General features: G+C 50.2%; 1 protein-coding gene across 1 annotated transcript in view; it reads left to right on the forward strand.

Moving 5' to 3' along the window:
• The first annotated feature begins 19,982 nt into the window (after positions 1 to 19,982).
• Positions 19,983 to 20,976, forward strand: part of FCHSD2 (FCH and double SH3 domains 2) — a 323,208-nt gene continuing 322,214 nt past the window's right edge. The window contains exon 1 of the mRNA XM_010366863.2: positions 19,983 to 20,796. Coding sequence (XP_010365165.2) covers positions 20,776 to 20,796 — 21 coding nt within the window. The 5' untranslated portion in view covers positions 19,983 to 20,775. The remainder of the gene's footprint in view (positions 20,797 to 20,976) is intronic.

Below are 20,976 nucleotides of genomic sequence, written 5' to 3' on the forward strand. Positions count from 1 at the left end.
TAGGTCCTCAAACCCAGAGTTAAGCCTGGCCACCAGTCCAAGGCCCCCATCCTTGGAGGCTCAGGGGTTCTTTCCTTCCGACAAGTGGGGCTCACTGGGGATGGCCATCTTAGCAGCCAGATAACTTTGAACCTCACAAGGAAAGTGACTGGGACTTCTTCCATTTGTGCCCTAGGGCTCCTTTGTCCATGTCCCACTCCTCCCAAATATGTTGCCTTTTTCTTCAGCTCTGCATCCCATTTGATATTGGGAGCGGTGGCCTTTGTTGGGTCACAAAAGGTCCTGTTTTGTTTTCCCAGGCGCTATTTACATCTGATAAACTCAAGTGGTGGATAGAACAGAGAGGGCCTCCTCCAAGGTGACTTGCTAAGTCCTCCTCTAAGGACGAAAGAGAGAAGCTTCCTGCCCCTGTTACACATGGCCTCCTCCCGGTAAGTACCCCAGAAAGGAAGTGACTTCAGTGACCATTAGTCAGGGACTTTTATACTATGCCACTGGGTTCCTCAGAAAGGACCTCTGTGTGGGGCAAGACAGGGAGAGGGAGATCAAGAGAAAGTGCCCTCACACACACATGAGCACCCCCTCAACACACATATACACATGCACGCACACGCACATGCACAGTTATCAGCCCCATGCGACCTTACCTGCCCTTCTTGCCTCCAGTTAACCACTACCAGCTCCTCACCAAAGGCTTCATGTAGCCTTTGGGTAACTTTTCCTCTGATAAAAGAACCCTGTAGCTAAAATACAGTTTTTGTTTTGTTTTGCTTTGTTTTTTATTTAGAGACAGGGTCTTGCTCTGTCCTCCAGGCTGGAGTGTAGTGGTGTAATCATAGCTTACTACAGCTTTGAACTTCTGGGCTCAAGTGGTCCTCCCATCTCAGCCTCCCAAGTAGCTGGGACTACAAGTGTGCACCACTGTGCCCAGCTAATTTTTTCTTAAATTATTATTTTTGTTGTTGTTGTATAGACAGGAGTCTGCTCAGGCTGGTATCGCACTCCTGCGCTAAAGCAATCCTCTGCCTTGGCCTCCCAAAGGGTTGGGATTACAGGCATGAACCACTGCACCTGGCCAAATATGCTTTTTGAAAAAAACAGCCAGGCCAACCACAATGAGATACCACTTCACACCCATTATGATGGATATAATTTTTTGTTCAAAGGAAAATTACAAATGTTGGCAAGGATATAGGAAAATTGGAAACCCTAGTGCACTGCTGGTAGAAATGTAAAATGGTGTAACCACTGTGGAAAACAGTTTGGTGGTTTCTTAAGGAGTGAAACACTGAGTTACCATGTTGATCCAGCAATTTCCCTTCTAGGTCTATACCCCCAAAATTGAAAGGACACTTAAGCTGATACTTGTATACCCATGTTCACAGCAGGATTATTCTCAATAGCCAAAAAGTGGAAATAACCCAATTTTCCATCAATAGATGAATGGCTAAACAAAATGTATATCCATAAGGTGAAATATTATTCAGCCTTTAAAAAGGAATGCAGTACTGACACATGTACAACATGGATGAGTCTTGAAAACATTGTGCTAAGTGAAAGAAGCCAGATACACACAAAAACAAGTATTGTATGATCCCACTTATATGAAGTACCTAGAAAAGGCAAATTCATAGAAAGTAGAATAAGAGGATACCAGGGGTAGGAGGAAGGGGAATGGGGAGTTAATGTGTAATAATTATAGAGTTTCTGTTTGGGATGATGAAAAGCTTTGGAAATGGGTTGGGCACAGTGGCTCACACCTGTAATCCCAGCACTTTGGGAGGCTTAGGAGAGCACATCACCTGAAGTCAGGAGTTCAAGATCAGCCTGGCCAACATGGTGAAACCCATCTCTACAAAAATACAAAATAATTAGAGGGGCATGATGGCGGGTGCCTGTAATTCCAGCTACTCAGAAGGCCGAGGCAGAAGAATTGCTTGAACCTGGGAGGTGGAGGTTGCAGTGAGCCGAGATCATACCGTTGCATTCCAGCCTGGGCAACAGAGCAAGACTCCATCTCAAAAAAAAAAAAAAAAAGCTTTGGAAATGGATAGTGAAGCACAACATTGTGTATGTACTTAATGACACTGCATTGTATATCACTGTACATCTAAAATAGCTAAAATGGTAATTTTTATATTCCACATATATTTTTATCACATATACAAAATATCCACGCCACCTTTCTCTGCCTCAAGCAGAGGGAAAGCTTTCCATGGAGTTTTTTCCCTCCTTGGCCAAGCAGTTAGATGGGACGAGAGACATGGGAGCATCCAGCCAGCACCTGCACACAGGAGCAGTCTCTTCTACTTCATCTGCCTACAGACTGTCCTGACCAGATGAGCCCTTAGGGTTTAGTGAGTCCATCTCTTCATTGTACAGATGGGAGTATGATCTGCCCAAAGCCATACACTTTCGTGACTCACTGCCCCATGCTTTCTCTCCCCTGGGCTGGTATGCTGGGAACAGACAACTTTGGGGCTGGGCAGGGTTTCTCTGCGAGGTGATGACTATTGACCTCTGGCCTCTGAAGGCTCCTCAACTGGGCTAGGGTGGGCACCAGGCCACTGAAAGCTAGGATGGTCTCACACCCAGATGAAGACATAGCCACCTCCACCTAGATGTGATGGGGACACCCCACCTACTCCCCAAGCATTTCCTTAGTCCCATTCCTCCCTCCCATCCTGCCCTGTCCTCCCATGTGACATGACTCCTCTGGCCTGTGTCCCCAGAAGACTCCTTAGGGTAGAGAACGACAAGATAGGACAAACTGATAGGCCTGGATGTAGGGTGCCCAGATTCGTTTATCTGTTCAGCAAACTGTCCTTTGCAGGAAAAGCCTGCCCCTGGTGCTGCTAAGTGTTGACTTGGAAGGCAGGCATGTCTGAGCCCTGAGGTCAGGAGAAAACTTCCCACTACTCCAGGTGCTTTTCCAGGTCTAGAATTCCTTGGCCAAGGGACAGAGCTTCAAATCTTTTCCCAGCAAAGTGAGAAGGATGTCATCACCACAATGTCTGAATTAACAAAGGCAGCTAGGAGCCAGGAGGGAGAGATCAACAGAAAGTTAAGATGCATCAGTGCAGGGACAGAGGATAGTACAGATGGCAGGTTGGATAAAGGCCCTGAGCCTGCCTGGGATGGGGGATCTGGGAGAGCTTCCTGACAGAGGGAACTCCTAATCTGAATTCTAGGCAATCTATAGAAGTTGGGCAAGCCCAAAGGATGGGAGCTGAGGAAGGTCTAGTCTGTGAGGTGGTTCTGGCATTGTCTGGGGGCTCTGTTCCCTGAGACCCCAGTGTGAGCTGGGATGGGGAAGGGGGTTATAGGAGAATGTTGCTCTAGGTTCCTGGCAGTGCTGTGGGGTAGGAGGGTGGATGGCTGACAGTGAATCTTAGAGGAGAATCCCACACAGGTGAGGGCTGGGTTCCTGACCCCCCACTATCCTGGGAGGAGCCTTCCTGGCCTAAGGAGGAAGGTCTCAGCTGACAGCCTGGCTGGGTCTAAGTACTCTCTTTGGCCTGGTGGCTTTCTTCCTGATGACCTTCAGTCCCACTCAGGCCACCCCCTTTACATCTGCCTGACACCCGCCCTCCCAGAGGCTCTACTTTTCTACCCAGGAGCCCCCGGCAGCACTGGGCCTCAGTGGGGATGGTGCGGGGATGTGGGGTGCGTGGGGGTGACTGTGAGAGGGCAGCTCAATCACAATTTGGAATCCTGACATGTGAGAGCCAGAAGGGACCATAGGGATAGTCTAACTCATACTTCCCATTTTACAAATGAATAAACCGAGATCTAGAACGAGACACAGATAGGGAATTGTTCATGGCTATTCAGTGAGTTAGAAGCAGAGACAAAATTAGAACCCATGTCTCTGATCCTGAGATCCTTCTTTCTTTACCCAGGACCTTACAGGAAGGAAATAAGCATTTTAGCTAGAGCAATGAGTCTCAAACTTGATTAAGTCAGTTTCGAGACACGGCATTGACGTTAAATGTGGTTCCCTTAGATTCTTTGGAACTAGTCTGCTGATAAATGCGGACATGGACACTGATGCTTAGAGCAGCCTCTTCCATAAGATGCTGCGCATTCCAGTCAAGCCAGAATATTTTCATATTAACGTGTTTAGATTATCATTAAAGTGAATGTACAAAACTTAAAAAATTCAGGTAGCATATCTGCAGACATCCATGAATAAGGCTGTAAACTCTCACGAAACTGAAGAGACCAGTTTGAGAAATTCTGGGCTGAAAGGTCAGTCAATCCTGGGGAGTGAGTGGGACAGATCGGGTTTAAGGTGCAGTGTCAATTGTGATGGTGTCCAGTGTGGGGCTGGACTCCTGCCCTCTGCCCACCCCATGCCCCAGCCCTCCTCCTCTGAAAGGCAGGCCTGGGAGCGTCCTTCCTGTGGTCTCGACCATCTGGGAATCTGCAGGTCACAGACAGCTCAGAGCTGACCTGGGCTGGACCTGCCTCTTTGGAACTTGAGTCTTTATCTGTAATATGATAGTGTGGATTTGCCTGGTGGGATTGGAAGGGATAGGATGGGGAGAAGGAGACAGGGACAGAGCTGTCAGTGCAAACTGGGCTGTCTTTTTCTGGTAGTTGATAAATCAGCAGCTGAAAATATATTCTTACTTTGTATTCTACTTCTGAGATGTTATCTTTCAGAAATCATGCTAAAGGAAAAGGCATGGCTCTAGAAAGGACTGATAATCACAGCTTAGTTATACTGCAGAGCTGACCCCTAGCTGGCAGCTTACATTTTTGTCCACAGATAATCAGCTGGTCCTTGTGGCAACCCTGGGAGATGGGGACCCTCTGAGCTCCCTCAGGCCCGTACTTCCTCTTCTTCCAAAGTGATCTCAAGGTGTTATTACTGTCTGTGTTCCCATCTTCCCACCATCCCTCCCCCTACCCAACAGATCTGAGCCCCTCCAGGGTTGCCTCCTTTCTATTCTGTATCCCTAGAGCCCAGCAGCTCACCTGGACCATGGGAAGCACAGAAAGAACTGGCTGAATGAATCAAGAGATCAAGTGCTCTCCCTGAGGCCCTGTAACGTCTCTGCATCTGACTGCCCAGAAGGAAGCAGAAGTGAGTGACAAGTCTGGGGAACCAGAGCTTGCACACCATAGGCCGGAGCACTAGCCTCTGGGGAAAGGCAAGACCAGCTGACCTTGGTGAAGTTAGGACCAGGGATGAGGCCACCTCTTCTGGTTCACCCTCTGCTGGCCTCCCAGCTTCTTTGGCTCAGCAACACCCAGGATTCCGGGCATGTTTGCCTCTGGCCTTCTAAAAATACCCAGGCTGCCCAGCACCTCCCAGATGTCTGAGCGCTGAGTCTATGATTTCCCTGCCAGTAATGTGACAGCCCTGGGGTGGGCAGGCGGGGGTGGCTCAAGCAGCTCAAGCCACTTCCTCTGCCTCCCATTCCCTAGCCTACCAGAAGCTGGACCCAGCCCTGCCTCCCAATCCTTGCAAGGAAAAGGAGGGTAGAGGCTTGACCGTCTGAACTAGCAGACCTCAGAGATTGTTGACTCCAGTCTCTTCTTGGGACAGATGGGAGATCTGAAGTCTAAGGATTGCTCATGGCACTTGTGCCATTAAGGTCCTCCTCACCCCACTCCCCAGCACTGTGTTCATGCCTGCTGCTGTCTCACTTCCCACACGCTACTTGGAGTCTAGGTCTTGGAGCCCAATCTGACTTCCCCCATGCAGCTGAAAGCTCCTGACAGCAGTGATGGGGAGGATCCCTGTAGTCTCCATGGTGCCTAGAAGAGTGTCCAATCCAGAGCACACCATCACTAAACGTAGATTGGATTGAACAATGTAGTGGTAGCTGGGACAATGGGTGGAGCACTGGGCTGGAGGACAAAGCCTCTGAATTCTATCTAGCCCAGGGTCAGCCACTGTGATACTATGCATCCTCATCAATTTCCCTGGACAAACCTGTTTCCCGTGGGCTGGATAAGATGGTGTCTAAGGACTGAGCCAGCTCTGCTGACCTAAAGCTGCAAGCTGATGCCCTGCTGGATATTCCTGTCCCTTCTCTGCTCCACTATGTGTCTGGGAGAGATGGCACAACCCGTAGGTTCCATCAGCTCCAGGTTCTCAGCTTCTGCTCCTCCCTCCATGCTTCTGAACATTCCATCTCTTGTCCTAGCCCCTGAGGCCCAGCTCTTCCAATGGTGCCACTTCCGCCTCTGCTGCTGGGTACCCAGGGGTGAATGCATACCTATCCCCCTCACTAATCATGTGACCTTGGGTAAGGCATTGCCCTTTTCTGGGCCTGTTTTATCATATATAAAATGGAATAATAAGGCCTACCTTAAAGGAGTGCTATGAGGATGTAGGATATTCCATAGCTCAGATGTCAGGTTATATATCGCCTCCTGCAGAAAGTCTTCCCTGTCCTCCCAAGGATGGCTCAGATAGCGTTTGTTGCTGGCTCCTCAGTTCTGACCTTCCTATGTCTACACTATGTGGTCATTGGCTTTCTATGCATCCATCCCCCACCAAGCTGTGGGCTCCTCAAGGCCAGGAGTCTCCAGGACCCAGTACAGGATCTTTACAGATGAAGTGCCTGGGAACGCTTTTTGACAGGCAAAGTGGGTGAATAAAGTCTGAGAGAAAGGCAAGGGGTTGTGCAGAAGTCAGGGAGTCTGAATAAGAAGTGGCCTGCTTGACAGGGCAAGTCCTGGTGGTAGGAATATTGACAGCTGCTTGGAGCTCTTCCGCCATTTCCCTGCTTGGTGAATTCATCCTTCATGATCCCAGGAGAGCATCTCCTTCCCTGAGAAACCTGGTCACTCTCCCCTCTGGCATATTATACACTCCACTGTAGGGGTTCTTTACATGCCTGTCTCCCTTCTCAGATGTGAGTTCCCTGAAGGCAAGACCCTGTTGGATCTCACAGCACCAAGCACTGGATCTGGCAAGAGTTAGTCAAGGTTCTGGAGCAGAAGGATGGACGGAGGAAATAATTTCTGAATTGAACTTGGAGTTGAACTGCCTGATCTTTAATGCCCTTTCCACCCTTAGGGATGATAATGAATTACCAACATGAGAAAAATAGAGGGGCAAGTTGTTGTCGTCCTTCCAGAGGCACCCTCCAAGCGTGTGTGGGTAAAATGTGAGCTGGAGAGAGGACTGACAAAGAGCAGTGAAAACATATTCCTGGACCCCATTCTTTTTTTTTTTTTTGAGATGGAATTTCCCTCTTGTCACCCAGGCTGAAGTGCAATAGCACAATCTTGGCTCACTGCAACCTCCGCCTCCCAGGTTCAAGCGATTCTTCTGCCTCAGCCTCTCGCGTAGCGGGATTACAGGTGCACGCCACCATGCCCAGCTAATTTTTGTATTTTTAGTAGAGATGGGGTTTCACCATGTTGGCCAGGCTGGTCTCGAACTCCTGACCTCAGGTGATCCACCTGCCTCAGCCTCCCAAAGTGCTGGGATCATAGGCATGAGCCACTGTGCCTGGCCTGAATCCCATTTTTATGTCTGGATTTTTCTCTCTGTTGAAGAATTGCTGCAGAAACCAGATTCTAAGTATAAAAGGCCTCTAAGTATCTAAGATGATCCCCAAAACCTTGATGTGAATCCATTTACTCATACTTTACATTCTCACTTTACACTTTGAGCATGAAGCCCATGGTAATCTGGTTGTAAAAGGTTTAAAGGTTAATTGGCAGCCAATGTTGGGGGTGAGAAGTTGCTGCTGCAGGCAGACAGGTATTCACCAAGGCAGCAGAGAGAGGACGCATCTGCCAGGCTGGTGGAAAGGAAATAGAAAAAGAAAAGAGGCCAAGCGTGGAGGCTCAGGCCTGTAATCCCAGCACTATGGGAGGCTAAGGGGGGTGGATCGCTTGGTTACAGTGAGCCAAGGTCATGCCACTGCACTCCAGCCTGGGGGACAGGGCGAGACTCCATGTAAAAAATAATAATAATAAATAAAATAAAAATACAAAAATTATTCAGGTGTGGTTGTTCATGCTGTGGTCCCAGCTACTTGGGGGGCTGAGGCAGGGGAATTGCTTGAACCTAGGAGGTGGAAGTTGCAGTAAGCTGAGGTCACACCCCTACACTCCAGGCTGGGTGACAGAGTGAGACTCCATCTAAAAAAGCAAGCAAGCAAGCAATTATATGGGCAAAAGCAATGAACGAATGAGAAAGAAAGAAAGAGAGAGAGAGAGGGAGGGAGGGAGGTAGGGAGGGAAGGAGGGAGGGAGGGAGGAAAGGAGAGAAGGAAAGAAATAAATTACATGGGCGAAAGCAACTAAAGGTACCACGGATCAAAACCTTTAAATTCAGCATTGGGTACATCACTGCATATCTGCTCTTGGCAAATTCCTTTCTGGGCCTCAGTTTCCCCATCTGTAAAATGAACAGGTTACACCAAGGGCTCTGAGGGCTTATGATTCTCCAGGAGTTTCCTTATGTGAGGCCTTTCTGTCCCCAACCATACACGTCAGATGAGGTATCATCAAGGTCAAGACTCCAGTTTCTAGGGTTTTTGGGTAATCAGGCTTTCCTGCCACAAACTTTCCTGCCACAAACCTCCCCCTAAGGAGCCTGTCCCTAGGGGGAGTTCACTACTGCAGCTGTCTGGCTGAGCCCCCAGGGAAAAACAAAACTCTCCAGGGTCTGGTGCAGAGGCTGTAGCCCGTGGTCTCCTTGCTGCCTAAGGAAGATATGAAAAGGAAGTCTGGTTCTGGGTGAAACGGAAGTGTCTGAGGTCTGACAGTTGCTCTCAGCATGGTCTCTGCAACCAGGAGGGAAGTAAAACTGTCTGGGCATCTGGTAGCTTTTACGGGGAGAGTCCATAGACAGTGACAAGTGGGGCCTGGTGCAGGCCTGTTCTCTGGTCCAGAGCCCTAGCTTAGGCCAGGGACAGTCCTTGGAGAGAGGCTGGCCCAAAGATTTGGAGGGAGGGCAAAGGAAAATGCTCTGAAGCTGGTTCATGACCTTAGGCAAATTTCTGTGCCTCTTTGGGTCCAGTTTCTCCATTTGCAAAAATGGAGTTTGGGCTAAATTTGCCTGTGCAATAAGGGTTTCTGGAATGGTGGGCACTGGGGATACAGAGACAATTTGGTCACAAGGAACCTGGATTGTTACCCTGCTGGCAAGGGACTCACAGCCTGGTGGGACATAGTTACAGAATCATGGGTTAATTGTGATTATCAATGCATGTATAGATGCCGAAAAGCTGCGGACATAGAGCACTAATTCAGCATTAATCCAGAGATCCAGGGAAGGTTAAGCAACTTGCCCAAGGTCATGTATCTATTAAGTGGTCTACCTGGGGCCAGAGTCTTGAAAGGAAGGGGAATTCAGAAGAGGACATGGCTAAATAGAAGTCTAGAAGACTGGTCTGCTTATGCTTGCTGCTATCACCAAGATCTGAACAAAGTTACAGAGACCCAGAGGAGGAGTGGGGATTAATTCTGACTTAGGAGAAGGAGGAAGACTTCACAGAAGCAGGGGTTTTGAGCTGGGGTTTAAAGGGCAAGTACGAGTTTATCAAGTAGAGAAAAGGTAAGGGAACAGCATATTCAGATGTATGATGTTGCTAAAAAGAGCCTGATGAGTTGCTGGAAAAGTTGTGTGTGTGTGTTTGTGTGTGTGTACATATATGCAGTATGTTAGGAACAAAGAGTACCTAAAATGGGAGGACTGAGAGATGAGGTTGCATAGTCTGGCTGGAATCACACAGTGAAGGGCCTTGAATGTGTTTGGAGGGCAGTGGACAGCCATCAAAGGGTCTTGAGCCGTGGATGCATGGTCAAAATAGCCTATTAGCAGGCTTGCTCGGGCTGCTAGGAGGGCAGAGGACCAAAGTACAGGGCAGAGGCCAGGCAGAAACAATTGTAAAGAGGCACTGGCAGAGGATTGAGGGTATTAGGTGAGTGTCAGGCCTAGCCCCTGTCAAGAAATGGAAACTTTTCAAGAGACTACATAGGTGTGGATGAAACAAGAATTGAAACCTGAGCCCTGCTGTGGCTGTGGTCTGGGCAGGTGTGGTAAGCAAGGGAAGTGAAAGGGTTGGGGTGACTTCCAGTTGAAGGAAGGAGGGGGATGGCTTGTGGGGGATGCTAGGGGCCTGTCCTCAGGCTGGAGACCTGTTCCAGGATGGGGCAGGGTGAGGAGCTACGCCTGACCAAGCCCCTGCCTCTTGCTTCTGCCCTCAGAGATCCCACTTTCTTCTGCCAGGCCTTAACTCTTTTTCCTGAGAGATTCCTTCCCTACTCCCCACCCCTCCCAATGTCCCATCCCATCATTTCTAGCATCCCATGGATACTGCCCAGGTCCTGTAGGCCCTCCAGGGAGCCTGCCCTGAGCAGCTCAAGTTCCTTGGCTTCCCCTACACCGACCTGCATTGCTCATGCTGCCTGAGCAGTGGTTTGACCATGTTTTGCCTTGAGGCCTGTTTTGTTCTGTAATGTTGGTTCACCAAAGTAGTCACTGTTACTTCACTGTCACCTCACTACATGTGCCCCTGTCTCATCTGACTCTGTCCCCAAGAGCTCTTGATAAGTCAGAATCAGACCCTCACGTGCCCAGAGAAGCTAGCATTGAGTATGCCTGACCCAAAGCATGAACATGGGGAGGGGCTGTTCATGGGCTGCGCTGGTGGGTTCTTTGTTCTGGGGCAAGTCTTGACATGATTATGTCTGTTTTTTTCATTTGTTTGTTTGTTTGAGACAGAGTCTTGCCTCATTGCCCAAGCTGGAGTGCAGGGGTACCATCACAGCTCACTGCAGCCTGGAGCTCCTGGGCGAAAATGATCCTCTCACCTTAGCCTTGTGAGCAGCTGGGGCCACAGGCATGTGCTGCCAAGCTTGGCTAATTTTTTATTTTTTGTAGGGGTTATGAACCGTGAGGGGTGAATTACTTCCTGCTGGTCCCCAAATACCTGACCCTCTAGCTGGATCTGCCCATTCAGATCAATCATCTCCAGGTGCAGGGTCAGGTATTTGGGGACCAGCAGGAAGCAGTTCACCCCTAACGGTTCAGATGAAGAGACTTTAATGAGGGGACTACTGTACTGAGGTGTGGGCAGGGTAAGAGAACAAATAAAAGGATGCTGAGGCACCCGCCCAGAGGCTGGCAACAGTGGAAAAGTCTTACGGCCCAGTACTCAAAGGGGTCAGGAATCATGTCCAGACCCAAGTGGAAGCCAGTTGGCAAGAAGGCCTGATGAGGCAGCCCACAGGGGTCTGCCTCCTGGGGCATAGTGTAGGGTGTGGGTGTGGGTGCAAATGGAGACTAATGGTCTCCAGATGTGGCTGAAAGATTCTCACCCAGATGGAATATCTGGAAGATGCCTCTGGCCTTGATGTAGTCACTTCTCTGTGATCAGTGCTGGTTTGGAGAAGGTTTTTCCAGTTGCCCCAGAGAGAAAAGGTGAAGCTTTACTTTCAGAGTCATTCGGCTACTATCTAGAAAGCACTTTCTGGTCTTGATGGTGACAGACTAGAGTCTGACAGAGGCATGTAGGCCTCAAGGGTACCGAATTATGCCAATATACATAGTGATGCAGGCCTAAAGGGAGTCAGAGCTGTGCCAAGGGTAAACAGGCCCAGGGCAGAACATAGTAGAACATGGTGGAGGGGAGATGCCGTGGGCTGATGTTGGAGAGGTACACAGCATCCATATTATGGAGTTAAGGCCATACAGCTAGGGAGCAGCAGGGCCAAAGGTCCAACTGGTCAGTCTGAATTGGAACTTGACTCAAGCTCTTAACCAAGACCCTAAGCTGATCCTGCAGAGAAAAGAGAGAAGGGTGTTAAAAGCAGAGGGAACAGCATATTCAGATGTATGAAGTTGCTAAAGAGCCTGATGAGTTGCTGGAAAAGTTGTGTGTGTTGTTTGTGTGTGTGTACATACATGCTGTGTCTTTGGAACAAAGGGTACCTAAAATGGTAGAACTGAGAGAAGAGGTTGTGTAGGCTGGCTGAAGGGCCTTCACACAGTGAAGGGCCTTGAATGTCAGGTTAAAAAGCTTGGGCTAAATTTGGAGGGCAGTGGGCAGCCATAAAAGGGTCTTGAGCAGTAGGTGCATGGTCAAAATAGCCTATTAGCATGTGCTAATATGCTGATGTGCCTGTTTGTTTGTTTGTTTGAGATGTGCAGCTTCTAAGTGCACATCTACTTGGAAGCTGAGTGCCCAGCGTGCAGACAGGAAAGGTACTAGAGTTAGTGTGACCAAGCCCAGGGTGTCTTGTCTTTCAGACACACCCCATCCTCTCCTTATGGACCACTCACTCACAAGCCTACCCTGGGTCATAGGCTCAGCACAGTAGGTGAGGATATAGGCTGAATATGAGCAAAGGACAGGCCTGTGCAGGCCCTTAGGCACATCCTCCCTTAGGTTGCCAACTGGGTCTTGTATTCCATGACCTGGCTGCCCACTCTTAATGCTCCACTGTTGTTAAACCTCTGGGTCTTCAGACCTTCAAATCCATCCATCCAGTATGCCTGCTGGGTGCCATAAACAAGATCTTCTCCCAGAAGTCTAGGGGGATGGTGACATTGATAGGATGAGTGAGATAGCCAATATTTGTGCCCACTACAGAGTGTGATAAAACCATAAAAGACTACTGCTTTTTAAGATTGTGAGCAGGGCCAGGTGCGGTGGCTCATACCTGTAATTCCAGCACTTTGGGAGGTCAAGCTGGGTGAATCGCTTGAGTCCAGGAATTCGAGACCAGCCCGGGCAACGTGGCAAAACCTTATCTCTACAAAAAACAACAACCACCAAAAATTAGCTGGGTATGGTGGCATATACCTGAAGTCCCAATTCCTGCTGAGGTGAGAGGACTGCTTGAGCCCAGGGGGTCAATACTGCAAGCAAGCAAACTGTGATCGCGCCACTGCACTCCAGCGTGGGTGAGAGAGCAAGACCCCATCTCAATCAAACAAACAAGAAAGTAAGACAGAAGGAAGGAAGGAAGGAAAGAAGGAAAGAAGGAAGGAAGGAGGAAATTGTGAGCAGACATTCAAGAGGGCCACCCAAGGCTATACCATCCACCTAATTTCACACAATTCTCTATCCAAGAGAGATATGGATAGAGCCATGTTTCCAAACATGGCTCAGGCCCATTCAGCTTGTGGTTTTTGCTCTCTCTGTCCCTCCATGGGGAGTGCCTGCCTCCTATGCATCAAGGCCCACTTCCAATACAGCCCTCGTGGGCCCCTCCTTTAGACAGAAGCAGCATTCCCCCACTTGGAACAATGACGGCACTTTGATTTTGTGCTTTGGAATTACTCAGACTCAAACAATCATTAGGGAATTCTATATCTTGTCTCTCCATCTAGATTGAGGGTACCTGTTAATTCAACTTTTTATTCTCCCCTCCTAAAATACTACAGGTACAGAAATCATTTGCTCAGTTAAACGGTGGCAGCCCAGTTCCCATGAGGAAGGGCTGGGTGACTCTGGTAAGTGTGATGGAGTGGTTAACCTCTAGACACTGGGGCAGGACCGTCTGTATTCAAATAGCCTACCTCTTACTAATTGTGTGATCTCAGGCAAGTGATTTAGCTTCCTTCTTACAATCAACATCATTGAGTGTTGTGAGAATTAATGGGTTAACACAGTCAAAGCCCTCAGAGCTGTGCCTGGTATCCCCTAAGCATTCAAGAAATGTCAGCTATTATTATTACAGCTATTATTAGGAGCCAGCCGGGTATGCTTATAAACAACTTCCCACAGCCAGCAAAGCTGGAGCAGACACACACACTGGCTTAACCCACAGCCACCCTTGGAAATGGGGGAGGGTAGGTAGCTGTAACTCTATTTTAGAGATGAGTTCTCTGAGCAGAGGCTCAGAGAAGTCAGAAGCATTCATTCATTTAACAGGCATTTATGGTATGATTTCCACATGTCAGGTGCTGCCTCTCCTCCCACTTCCAATTTAGTGAATCCTTAGAGCGGGGGCTGGAGGCTAAGGACAGAGGACTGTGTATTCTAAACAAGCACCCCCTGGTGATTCTCAGCTTAGGCAAGTTGGAAAGATGATTGGATTCTAAGGTACTAAGGCAAGCATCTCGTCATGTTCCAAGTTTGGACCTGGGTTTTATGGGGGATATCATCTTTTGGTGGCAGATTAGTTTAGCAGTTAATAGCACAGACCCTGTAGCCTGGATAATTGGGTATACATCTCAGTTTGCCACTGGCTGCATGACCATAGGCATACATAACTCATCTGTAAAATGAAGCTAGTAATAGTACCTACCTCAGAGTTGTGAGAATTACGTTAGTTTTTTTTTATGTGAAGTGCTTGGAAGGCTGTCTGCCACATAGTAACTATTATAAAGCATGAGCTATTATTATTAATGTACACAATGTAGACAAGCATCAGACAGAGGGCCGGGGGTGGTAGATTTGATGCTTCCTACCCCACGATTGGCTCTGTCTGCAGCGTTGGCAGCGTCTGTCTCTTCAGGGAGGCTCGCCACCTGCTCCCTTCTGCTGGAAGAGCTTTCCTGAGTTGGGGAATTCCCTTCCATGGCGACCGACAGCAGCTCCTAGCATTCTGATGCCATGTGCTCTGCCCACATCAGCATAGTGAGAATTAGATCATGTCTTGGGCCAAGGCTGGACTGGGAAGACAGGCAGGTGTAGGGGTTGGAGGTGTCCACTTAGAAAGACTGCAAATGGGAGGAGGAGTGCAGACCCTGGGGAGCCTCCTCTCCACACCCTAGGCCAGCTTTGGCTGAGGGTGGTACTGCAGACAGGGGAAGGGCAGATGCCCATGGAGGGCAGGCAGGATGCCAGGGTGTCTGCCAGCCCTCCAGGACACTCATTTTGGCCTGCTGCCCTCAGGCATGGAGCAAGCAAGTGTATTTTGTTTTGGCATTAACTCAGCAGGCTGTGGGAAAACAGGCAGGCAGGCATCCTGAACAGGGCCTGCTCCCTTCACAGGCCAGCCTATGGTGGTGACAGAACTGCCACCTCTGAATCCTGCTGTCCCTCTCCCACAACTCTTCTCTCCCTCCCCTGATCCCTGCCTGGCCCTCCTTACCCAGCTCAGCCTGAAGGGTCCTCTCCCTGAAAGGGGCTCACAGACTTGGTAGCATCCTGTACCTCCCAGGCTAGGCCCTGGAGAAACTCCCTGGTGGAACTCCTGGTGTTACAGATGAGAAAACCTGGGCTGAGGGAGAGGCAGGGACTTCCCAGGTCCTCACAATGAGTAAGGAGCAGAACTAGGATTCTAGTGGGGCTCAATCTCCTCCATGGAAATTCCTCTTTTTGTGTTTTATTTTTTAACTTACAAATAAAGGCATAACAAAATGATGGGAAACTGAAGGAAAACTCAACAAAGAAAACACATTTGTGGGCTGGCACAGTTGCAGGCACTTTACATAAACATTCCCATTTGATTCCCACTGCAACCCTGCAAAGAGCCATTATCTCCCTTCTAGACAAGGAATCCTGCCTGAAAAGAGGTTTCAAGACATGATCAAAAACTCTAAGCTTGGCAGAAGAGAAATCAGACATCTAACCCAGGTTTGCTTGAGCTCAGACCCCTGTAACCTCACCCCTCCACCAAATGTATTTTAGTCATTGGTGCCTAATCAGTGCAGCTCATGGCGGAAGGTGCTGATCAGCGTTCAATACAGGCAGTCACTCAACCTTTCCTGATGTGTCCCAGGATCAGCAGTTACTTGTTTATGTGGCTCCTGAGCTCTTTGCAGTTCATATACCTGTTATTTCATTTAACCTGCACAGCCCTCCAAGAGGAAGACAGGACAGAATTTGTTATTCCCATTTTATAAATATAGAAACCAAGGTTGAGAGGACAGTGATGCACTAGAGGTCACACTCAGTGAGTACCTGGCAAAGACAGAATTAGCACGGTGGTTTCCTGCCTCCTAATGTCAAAACTATGGGCCTATCAGCTCCTATGATAGCCCTGGCACTAGCTGCTCATTCACCGTACACCCCCACTCCTGCCATCCAAAGTTGTAATATTCCCTGGCAGAGGCAACACTTGACAAGATAATTCCTGGTCCTAGTGCCTGCTTCTTGGGGACTTGCCTCTGGCCTTAGAAGATCTCTGCTACCACCTGGTAGGATCTGGGTCCCTATGACCCTCCTGGTCCTACATGTTTCACTGCTGTGACCTTGGTCTCTGTATTGAGATTGGGAGCTCCCAGTGGGCAGCTCCTCACCCCAGAGACCTGCTCATGACTAAGCCCAGGATAAGGGCTTGTTGAGTGACACTATGGAATTCAAGGCCTAGTACCTTGAACAAACTCACTGTGTGTCAAGGAGAGCCCCTGCTCTCTTCTGGACCAATCTTGAAACCTCATTTACCTGTTCTGGGATTCTGTCCTAAGAGCTGATAGTGGAAGAGACAGGCACACTCTCACATCAGGCTGGCAGGAGGTCGGTGTTGAGGGAATTAGCTCAGGGAGCAAAGGCATGGGTAGGGAAAGGTGACTAGGGGTAGGAAGGAGATGAATGGGGGTGGGGTCCATACATCACGCTGTCTGCCACAGCATCCCCAGCTGGACTTGGTGGGGCTCAGGCAGGGAATAGCTGGCATCCTGACAAGCATTCCTGAGCAGCCTGTGTCAATGCAGGTGGGAGCTAATGACACAGAGGAAGACAGAGTAGAGAGGGCTGATGGACCCCAACTGCAGGAACGGTCAGGGATGTCTTGGTGCACTGTGGGCAGGGGGACTGGCAGCTACTTTCTCTGAAGAAAGCCTTTGATGGAGTCAAACTGTCCTAGGTGTGTGCTCTGGACTGGGAGTAGTGTGCTACTCATATTCTGGCCATGCTTAAGGGCTGCTGTATACTTTGCCTCCCGGCCAGTTTTCCCAGGAGCCCTGGAATATCAGAACAGCTGATTTTCCAATACCCATTCATATACCTGCTCCAGGCCAGTTTTTGATCCTAGCTCTGACTTAACCTTAGAATCATATTCCTAATGAAATGGGAGACTGCACTGCAGCATGCTGGAGGGAGAGCACAGCTTTAGAGCCAGGGGCCAGGCCTCCCTTTCCTTCACTAGCTGTGTGACCTTGGGTCACCTCTGAGCTGCAGCCTGTGAAATAGGGTTATATTATGTATTATGAGGTTATATTATATATTATGTACCATTATATTATGTATTATGCGGAGTTGTTGTGAATGTTGGAAACAATGTAAATAATATGCCTATTTTAACGTCTGGAACATGGAAGAGGCAAAATAAATGGCAGCTGTTATTAATTTCTTTTCAGAGTGAGATCCCATCTGTGGCCTCTTTGATGGAAGGGAGCCAGAACCTGCTTGCACAGCCCCAGGGACAGGGAGCTCACTCCCTCCAGGGGCAGCTCTGCCTGGAAAAGCTCCTTCCTGAGATGCAGCTAAGACCTGTCCCAGTTTTGTCTCTGGGGCCATAGTGCATGCTGCTCTGCACCATTTCCCCAAAGAATCTCAAGCAATGTTACTGGCAACATAGCGCTTCCCTGCATTGCAGAACAAGGCTCTGGAAGTCCCCAGCCCTGTTCAAAATGGTACATTTCAAGTCAGGCTTACATAAGTCACAGAAATCCCTTCCCCGGTCCCCTAGAGTCTGGAACATAATGGATTGTATCCTCCTGGGTCTGCTTATTTTCCTGGGTTAGGAACTCTCCCAATTCCCTTGAATATTCTTCATACAGGAACATTCCTCATTGGACAACTGGGTTATGGTGTCAAGTGTATCATGTCAGGGTAAGTCACTTAGGTTCACTGAGCCTCCAGTTCCCCATCAGTAAAAATGAAGAAAATAATACTATCCCACAGGTAAAGATTAGCTTGGAAAAGTAATATGAAAGTTTAGGGTTTGGAAAAGGCACTTGGTAAGTATTAAAACAATTTTTTTTAAAATCACATTTTTGAAATAGGAGTCAGTAGGTAAGCCCATCTGGTATTGCCCTTAGCTCTTTATAACACTTCCAACGGAAATCATTCCAGAAAGTCAATGTGACTCCTGGCTTCAGAATGATGGCAAATCAGGTAGAGGATGCCCTCCTATATGCATAAACTAAATCCCCAGGGTGTGACTTCTTCTGTGAACAGCCTCCTAAGTTCTAGGCTCACTCACTTATCTTATTCTGCAGGCTAGCACCAAGGCCCAGAGAAAGCCCACTAGATCCATGGTAGAGGCTGGATCTCATGTCTCCCAACATCCAGCACCATTATATCCCAGTGCTCACTTCCTGAGAGGTGAAGGGAGGATAATCTCTGGGCCAGACCAGTTTCACCCAAGACTAGGATTCAGCAAATCTTTGTTAAGCACTTGCTATGTGCATGACACTGCATCCGGGCCAAGTTCTGTGTTACACCTCTTCCACTAGCCCAGTGTCATTCAAGGAATGGTTGGTCTGGAACTCAGTCTTGGTGAAGGCTGATTCTATCTTGCTCATCTCTAGAACCCCAGTGCCTGGCACAGGCTTGGAACAAAGCAGGACCTTAGCAAGTATTTTTTGAATGAATGATGAATCAACAAGCACTTACTAAGCACTACATGCCAGGCCCTGTGGTAGAAGAAATTCTATTCAATACAGCAAGCCTATGAGGTTAGCATTATACCTCCATTTTACAAGTGAGGAAACAAGGCTGAAATAAGTGAATTGACTAGCTCAGCCTTCACAAAAAATTGGTGGTGGAGCTGAGACTGGAGCCCAGCCTAGGGTACCTGTGGCCTGGGCTCTAGCTGCCACCCCACAGCTGTCAGGGCCCTAGGCCTCCATCCACCTGCCCCTTTGCCCCAGGCCTTCCCTGATTTAATTAAGGATTCTGGTGAAGGGCTAACTTTTGAACCCAGAAATAGCAAGACTAGTCTCCTAGTTCATACACAGCTCTAGATTAATCTTACTCAAAACACAACTCTATCACTTTTCTGTACAAGAATCTAGCCTAACTCAATGTAAACAACCTGGGTTTAAGTTCCACCTTTTCAATTTCTGGCCATGTGGTCACCCGGGAAGTTACTTGTCTCTCCAGGCCTCATTCACCTTCCTCTTAGGCCTGACTGCACTTCTGAGAACAGCTGTCTGGGATCTCAACTTCTGAAAAAACGGTGGAGTAATCCAGCTCAGCCTCCACACAGCCCCGTGACTCAAAAAAACTCCCTGGGCATGGGGAAGAGGTATTCCTCTTCTGAGGACCCCAAGGGAGGCCAATAACCCTCCCTGTAGATGGTCTGAACAGAGCAGGAAGGTTCATGTGTGGTGGTGGGGTGCACTGCTTAGATAAGCACTTTCACTGGCAGATAAGGAAGCCCGAGCTCACCTAGCCTGTTAGGGGTAGGCAAAGTAGACTGGCACCCAGAGATCCTGACTCCCAGACAAGGGCTTCCTCTATGGCCTCTCCTGCCTCCTCTACTTTTCCTCGTGCCTATTATCCTGCACCTGTTTCTTTTTTAAAATAACCCATAGAACCCTTCCTGACGCAGAGATTCTAGTCCTGCTCTGTAACCCTCAGAAAGGCTTCCCTCTATGGGCACTTGCCTCCCCGTCTGTGAAATGGGGGCCTCGGCCTAAACGTTCTCTCGGTTCCCTCTCAGCGCAGTCAGTGATCTTTGACTTGAATGCCCTGCAGTAGAGTGCCGCCGTTTCCTTTGCAGAGCAATTGCCTTTCCGCCCTACAATCGCAATGGCCTGGCACCTGCGGCCAGCCGCAAAGCGATTCGTCCTTGCTCGCCCCTCTCGCGCACATCTAGCTGGTAGGAAGAGTGGGGTGTTGAGGGGCTGAGAGGAAGCAAACGCCAGAATTCTGTATCCCACAGGGATGCTGACCCCCTCCCGACTGCAAACATTTCCCTGAGAGCGTCGCCCCCCGCCCCCCGACACATACACACACACACTGCAGCCGCAAAGGCGGGCAGGAGACGGGGGCGGCCTCTGCGCGTGCGTCGGCGCGGAGCCCTCTCCCGCCCACGTGCGCGCCCCCGAGCGGAGACGCGCGCCGGGGCGAGCTGGCGGGAAAGCGCGCGGGAAGCCCCCGGCTGGCTCTCAGCGTGGGGGAGGGAGGCCAGGAGGCGTCTGGAACGTGCCACTCTCGGAGAGAAAGGGGGGATTTTCGCGTGGCGCTGGCTTTTCTACACCTCCCACCCGCCGACCAATCCGTTAGCTCCCCCCTTCCCCTGCCGCGGTACGAAGCCCTGTGCCGTGGCCTCGCTCCCTACCGGCAGCGCGGACCGGCCCCTCGAACCCCGCTCTGGACTGAGCGGTTCCCTCAACAGCCGGAGCGGGGCGCTGCGCCGCGCGGCGAGGCCGGAAATTCCCGCGGCCTGAGTGGTGGAGCCCTAGTGGGGAGCGCGGCACCACCTTCCTCCTCCCGGGCGGGCGGGGGCGTTAGGCCCAGCGAGGGCCGGGCCGCCTGAGTGGGTGGGGTGGGGGCCGCTGCGTCCGCCAGGAGCGGCCCAGCAGGCGGCGGACGGGGAGCGCGGACAATTCTGCGGCGGCTCACCCGCCGCCCCGCCGGCTGAGACCCTCGCGCCCCTGCTCCCGGGGCCCCCGCCCCTTCACCGTCTCCGCCTCCTTCCTCACACACCCCCGGGCCGCCCGGGCCCCAAGCCTTCCCGGCGCTCCTCCCCCTTCTCCTCACACTCGCTCTCTGGCCGGGGTCCTCCTGCCGCCCGCCGGCCTGCTCCCTTCGGGGCAAGTCCTGCTTCTTAGGCTCTCCTTTCACACACGCGCTTGCTTGCTGGGCCGTCCCCTCCTCTCCGGCCCTCCTCCTCCTGGTCCTTGCTAAGGCTGCCGTCGGGGAGGATTGATGTCCCTTCAGCATCATGCAGCCGCCGCCGAGGAAGGTAAGGGCGCAGTTGGTGGGCTTTGGGGTTCGGAGAGATGCGTACGCGGAACGCGGCTGGGGCGACCGCTGCGCCCCCTCCCCCTCCCGCAAGGGGCCGTGACCGCCCTCGCCTTGGGCTTGTCACCGACTTGCTGCCGGCTCCAGGTGGGGGGCGTGCTCGTGAGTTGCCTTTCCGACA

The sequence above is a fragment of the Rhinopithecus roxellana genome, chromosome 15 (genome assembly GCF_007565055.1).
Source record: "Rhinopithecus roxellana isolate Shanxi Qingling chromosome 15, ASM756505v1, whole genome shotgun sequence".
Classification (NCBI taxonomy): Eukaryota; Metazoa; Chordata; class Mammalia; order Primates; family Cercopithecidae; genus Rhinopithecus; species Rhinopithecus roxellana.